The sequence below is a fragment of the Argentina silus genome, assembly GCF_951799395.1.
Source record: "Argentina silus genome assembly, contig: scaffold_750, whole genome shotgun sequence".
Lineage (NCBI taxonomy): Eukaryota > Metazoa > Chordata > Actinopteri > Argentiniformes > Argentinidae > Argentina > Argentina silus.
In genome coordinates, this window is record NW_028152381.1 from 907 (window position 1) to 7,500 (window position 6,594).

The 6,594-nt window shown below is 55.7% G+C and overlaps 1 protein-coding gene across 1 annotated transcript in view; it reads right to left on the bottom strand.

Moving 5' to 3' along the window:
• Positions 1-298: 298 nt before the first annotated feature.
• LOC310824874 (dmX-like protein 2) overlaps positions 299-6,594 on the bottom strand; it is a gene marked incomplete at both ends in the record, with an annotated part of 10,968 nt that continues 4,672 nt past the window's right edge. Inside the window, 12 exon segments of the mRNA XM_083698132.1 lie at positions 299-431; positions 695-814; positions 1,060-1,392; positions 1,623-2,277; positions 2,496-2,659; positions 3,181-3,455; positions 3,710-3,937; positions 4,209-4,328; positions 4,561-4,669; positions 5,001-5,090; positions 5,405-5,526; positions 6,108-6,310. Coding sequence (XP_083554258.1) covers positions 299-431; positions 695-814; positions 1,060-1,392; positions 1,623-2,277; positions 2,496-2,659; positions 3,181-3,455; positions 3,710-3,937; positions 4,209-4,328; positions 4,561-4,669; positions 5,001-5,090; positions 5,405-5,526; positions 6,108-6,310 — 2,552 coding nt within the window.

Below are 6,594 nucleotides of genomic sequence, written 5' to 3' on the forward strand. Positions count from 1 at the left end.
GGATCTAAGCACAATAACCTGGAACATACAATCAGGGCTCTGTGATTAGGTTACATATCGCTAAGCTTTCTTTTGGCTTCTTGGCAAACTAATGGACACACACACACACACACACGCACGCACGCACGCACGCACGCACACAAACACACACACACACACACACACACACACACCACAAACACACAGACACAGACACAAACAGACAAAGAAACAGACACAGACCGAAACACATGGACACAGACACAGACACAGACACACAGACACACACACAGACACAGACACACAGACACACACTCACCTGTGTATTGTTTGTCAGAGTTGCTGACCTCAGCGCTGGTGGTTGCCACGGTATCGGCCAGCGCCACCAGGAACATCTGCTCCAGTCTGGTCAGACCTGGGAGACTGGAGTGCATCAGGTGACTGGACAACACCTGGGGGGAGACAGGGAGAGAGAGAGACAGGGAGAGAGAGAGAGGGAGAGAGAGAGAGAGACAGGGAGAGAGAGAGAGGGAGAGAGAGAGAGAGACAGGGAGAGAGAGAGAGGGAGAGAGAAATAAAGATAAGTACATCCCCAGAGGGAAACTAACACGGGTCAGGACAGATACTGAAGTCATATGTAGACATATATCTGGATATGAAGACCCTACCTGTGTGTGTTCATATGTAGACGTGTATCTGGATATGAAGACCCTACCTGTGCGTGTTCAGGTCCAAAGACGGTGGGACCGTACTGGGACAGGTTGATGACCCGCGACTTCTTCTCCACCTTCTCTGTGGCGAAGCTCACATAGTCGTCCGTGGTGACCGTCTGCACCTGCGTTCCCACGGCAACAAACCAATCAATCAGCCAACTGCTCCACCGACCAGCCAATCAATCAATTAACATCTAAGACAACCGATCGATCGGCAAGAAACAAGTCTGTAGTGACCGCCTGCACCTGTGTTACCAGGACAACAAACCAACCAATCATCAATCAATCACTCGACCAACCAACCAATCAATTAACAACGAAGACAACCGATCGATCGGCAGAAAACAAGTAAAACGTGGTGACTTACCTGGAACAGGTCGGTGTACTGGTCCGCTCCACTCTTCTGAGCCCCCTCCCCGCCCTCCGCCCCCTTCCCCCCCTCCCCCCCCACCTCCCCCCCCTTGTAGGAGGTGTCCAGGTCAGCTGACAGCAGGGCGTAGAGGGGGAGGGGCGGGATGGAGTTGATCTCGGTGTAGTCCCGCCCCCCGTCCCGCCCCGCCACGATGGTGTCCTTGGCCGTGCTGCCGCTCACGCTGATGGTCCGGGACAGGTGTCTCCTGGCCCCGCCCTCGCCCGCCTCCACGTCCCTCACCACGGCAACCTCCCCAGCGATGCACTTCACCAGGTGGGACAGGATGGCCTGGGGAGGAGTGGTGGCTGTCAGTCATCATCCTCATCATCGTCACCATCATTACCATCATCATCATCATCATCACCATCATTCTTATCATCATCATTACCACCCTTCCATCCAACCTATCCACCCATCCAACCATCCATGCAACCATCCATCCATCCACCCATCTATCCATCCATCCATCTATCCATCCACCCATCCACCCATCCATCCATCCATCCATCCAGACTCACCTTAGCGCGGCGGACCTTCCCCAGGTCCATGAGCTCCAGCAGCTGAGTGGGGTGGTACTGGGGCAGGGTGGGGGACAGGGAGTGGGCCGCCTCGAACAGCCCCCCGTCCTGCAGCCCCGCGGGGGCCCGCAGGGCCTCGTCCACCGCCACCCCCCCCTCAAACACGCTCTTGGACCTGGCTCTTCCCTCGGACGTCCCCCCCGACCCCGCCGCCCGGCCCCCGGCGATGTTGTCCGTGGAGGAGAGGCTGTCGTTCTCCCCCTCGCCGGGCTTGCGGTCCTGCCTCCACTGGGCGTACACGTGCATCTCGCAGTCCATGCCCACCACCAGGATACCGTCCCTCACCCAGGAGAGGGACACGGGCAGGGAGGGGGTGCCGTCCACGGAGGACAGGAGGTCCACGGACCTCAGCAGGATCCAGCGGGAGCGGATGCCCTGTTTGATGCTGCCCCCTAGGGGCAGGGTGATGACGGCCACCCCGTCCTTGCTGCTGGTGGGCTCGTTGACCATGCCGGAGATGCGTCCGTACATGAGGATGTTGGAGCCCACCCCCACGGTCAGGATGTGGGAGCCGTCCTCCTTGGAGAGCCAGTCCAGGTGGACGTAGTGTTTGATGTTGGGGGAGTGTTGGTCCCGGCTCATGTAGTGATCCGTCCTGCAGGAGAAGTCAGGTGGCAGTTATTTAGTTTAGTTAGTTAGTTAGTTGGTTAGTTAGTACACACATACACACACACACACGCACACGCACACGCACACGCACACGCACACAATGTGCTTTTACATTATAGTTTAAGAACCTAGAATCAAAGAATACACAGAATCCTGAAAATACACACACACACACACAGACACACTCCGGCTCCTTACACACACCTGCTGTAGACAAAGAGGTTGGAGTCGACACTGACGCGGGGGTCCAGGGTGGAGGAGGGTCTGGTGAAGTCGTCCAGGTGGAGGGTCTGCTCCAACACCCACTCTGAGCCCCCCGTAGACTCACACTCGTAGATGGACACGTGCATGGAGAAGTCCCCTCCAGGCCCCTGGGTCTGCGACACACACACACACACACACACACACACACACACACACACACACACACACACACACACACACACACACACACACACACACACACACACACACACGCACCCTCAGTTTGGCACAAGGGAGCATACAGCAGAGGAGAGATGTGGGCGCTGAGGCCTGTTAACCCCGTCCCTGCCATCTGCTGGGCGGGTCCAGTTACATAACACGCCCGCAGACACAGAACCAAACAATGGTAAAGACAGAACCGAAAGAACGGAGAACAGAAAAATAGGCACCGTCTAATGCAACCATGTGATCGTCCCCTCGTTCCCGCTGCAGCTGGGAGCCCCACAGAGGGGACGTGGACTCAGACGGGACGTGGACACAGAGTTACGAGGGTCTCAACATCAGGCGACAGCAAACAACACAAGTTGTTTTCAAACCGTCTGATAAAGGCTGATTAAAGGTGCCCCCCCTCCCCTCACCCCCCCCCCATCCCCTCACCCCCCCCCCCCCACAGTCGTTGTCCTACCGGTGTCTGCCGCGGCTGTTTGAAGGAGACGGCCAGGCGGCCCGTGTAGGAGCAGGACACCGCCACGGGGCGCCCCGGGACACACACAGCGCTGTTGTTGTCCTCCTCCTCGTTGAGCAGCGCCCAGGGCTCCCAGCGGTACGCCAGGCCCTCCGGCTGGCCCTCGCTGCCCTCCACGCCGCAGCGCCAGAAGCGGACCCGGGAGTCGGAGCAGGTGGTCACGATGAGGTAGGGCGCCAGGCACACCGGGTAGATGGAGGAGGAGCTCAGGTGACCTGGTGGACGCAGAGGAGGGGGGGGAGAAGTAAGGTCTGTGTGTGTGTGTGTGTGTGGGTGGGTGTGTGTGTGTGTGTGTGTGTGTGTGTCTATGTGTGGGAGTGGGTGTGTGTGTGTGTTTGTATCTGTGTGTGTGTGTGCCTGTGTCTGTGTTTGTGTTTGTATGTGTGTGTGTGTGTGTGTGTGTGTGTTTGTATCTGTGTTTGTGTGTGTGTGTGTGTGTGTGTGTGTGTGTGTGTGTGTGTGTACATACCTGCAGACGGCGTGGCCCTGGTGACCTCCACCCCCGGGGGCAGCTCCAGGCGGTGGCTACAGACCAGCTGGGAGCGGAGGATGAGTTTACTGGCCGACTGGAGGTTGGCGGTGGAGGCGGAGCGGGGGAGGGCGGTCTTGGGGGAGGTCTCGGGGGAGGAGTCGGCGTTCATCTGCTGCCTGGGAACCATCAGCTGACTCTGGAAGGTCAGCTCCGGAGCTGGCTCGTCTAAACAGGAGGAGAACACAACTTTATTGTCCCACATCGTCGAAACAGAGAGTCTACAAGAGTCCCTATTGGTTCCTGTACCGTCTAGAGGAGTCCCTATTGGTTCCTGTACCGTCTAGAGGAGTCCCTATTGGTTCCTGTACCGTCTAGAGGAGTCCCTATTGGTTCCTGTAGTGTCTCGAGGAGTCCCTATTGGTTCCTCTACCGTCTAGAGGAGTCCCTATTGGTTCCTGTAGTGTCTAGAGGAGTCCCTATTGGTTCCTGTACTCACCCATACAGGCCTGGACAGACTTGAGGTGAAGGTGCCACATCTGGAGGACAGAGTTCCTGTTGGCGTCCTTCTCGATCACCACCAGGAAGAACTTCTCAGAGAAGGGAGGGGGGTGGTACTCTGGAGACGGGGAGGAAACGACGCAGCAAGAGAGAAAAGAGGGAAAGATGGATCAGCGGATTTCATCCTTACAATGTAACACGCTTTAGTTTGAGACCCTAAGGAGCAACGTTACATAAATGCAATTTTATCCATCCATCCATCCATCCATCCATCCATCCATCCACCCATCCATCCATCCATCCATCCATCCACCCACCCCTCCCTCCCTCCCTCCCTCCCTCCCTCCTACCCTCAGTGGAGGTGTAGGGCGGGGTAAAGAGTTGAGGCTCCTCCTGGGGTTTGTACCCCAGAATAAAGTCCTCCTGGAACACGTGCAGCAGCTGGGTGTTGGAGCCACACTGCAGGGAAGGAGAGATGGAGGGAGGGGGGGGGGGGGAGAGAAGGCAGGGAGAGAAGGGGGGGGAGAGAGAGAGAGAAAGAAAGAGAGAGAGAGAGGGAGGAAAGGAGGTAGACAGGGATGAAACATGAATAAATGTACCCCCCACTACTGTCCATTTAAAGCTGGTAGAGACCAGGTGATAGTGTAGAAACAGAGGCCCTCCCTCCTCCTCCCCCTCCGTCCTTCTCCCCCCCCCTCCTCCTCCTCCTCCTCCTCCCCCTCCTCCTCCTCCTCCCCCCCCCCCCCCTCCTCCTCCCCCTCCTCCTCCTCCTCCCCCCCCCCCTCCTCACCTGGTTGGTGATGACATCCAGCTCTATGATACAGCCTGGTCTGGCTGTAGACTGCTGGCTCACGATGTTGAACACCTCTCCTACCAGTTTCTACACACACACACACACACACACACACGCACACACGCACACGCATCACACACACATACACACACACACACACACACACACACACACACACACACACACACACACACACACACAGGGCCTGTTAGAAGTAGCACAACACAGCTCCAACAATATCAATAACAATATAATATGTGTGTGTGTGTGTGTGTGTCTGTGTGTGAGTGTGTCTGCGCGCATGTGTGTGTGTGTGTGCATGTGTGTGTCTGCGTGTGTGTGTGTGCATGCATGCGTGTGTGTGTGTGTGTCTGAGCGTGTGTGTATGTGGTCGTACTCACCGAAGTCTCTGGGTCTGAGAGCTCGTCCAGCAGCTTCCTGGCGTCGACCACGGCCTGGTACAGACGCAGGTTCTTCCCGTCCGACGCCACAAAGCAGGCACTGGCACTGTTACAGTAGGTACCTGAGACAGACACCAGGGGGCGTCACAGCACAGCGCTCACAGTGGAGGCAGACAATCTCCCAAAGTCTCTGTGTCCCACCCATGTATTAAGCATTATGAGTGCATTAATAATGCATTATTCATAATGCAGCCCAATAATGCATTATTAAGAGCAGTGCCATCATTGTAAATAAGTATTTTCTTTTATTTCATCATTTAAAGTCCCGTTTATTTCATCGACTTGCGTTTTAAATTAAGGTTAAATAATAAAATAACAGGCACCCGGAGTTGGAGCCTGAGAGTGGATTTAAACAAGCTGACAGAAACATTGACATTGGTGCCACACAGAGCTGAGATGATTCAGCATAACAGACTTCTCCATACATTAAACCTTCTGGTGAATGATTGACTGCTTTATAGGTATATTACTGAGAATAGAACACACACGTGCACGCACACACACACACACACACACACACAGTAGTTAAACATACATCCCCAATTATAGTCCAAGAATATCACCAGTGTATGTGTGTGAGTGTGTGTGAGTGTGTGCGTGCGTGCGTGCGTGCGTGCGTGCGTGCGTGTGTGTGTGTACTGACCGAGGACAGAGCTGGGTACCAGCGTGGGCAGCCAGGCCACGTTGGAGAAGGCAGAGATGTGGAGGGAGTTGATCCGGGCCAGCTCAGAGACCCCCCCGGTGCAGGACAGGGGGCCGATGTGGTCCACCCTCCACAGGATCAGCTCGCTGTAGATGGCGTTGGGGTCGTGGAAGGTCCGCGTGGCCGCGTTACGGAGCTGCTTCCTATATCGTGCGCACACACACACACGCACACACACACACAGAGACAGACACACACACACACACACACACACACACACACACACACACACACACACACACAGACACACAGACACACAGACACACACACACACAAACACACACACACACACACAAACACACACACAGACAAACACACACACACGTATTAGAGGCTTGACAGACACACACCTGGCAAATCGGTGGGTTGTACAACGCACACACACGCACACACACACACACACACACCCCACTTCCCCACACCCCTT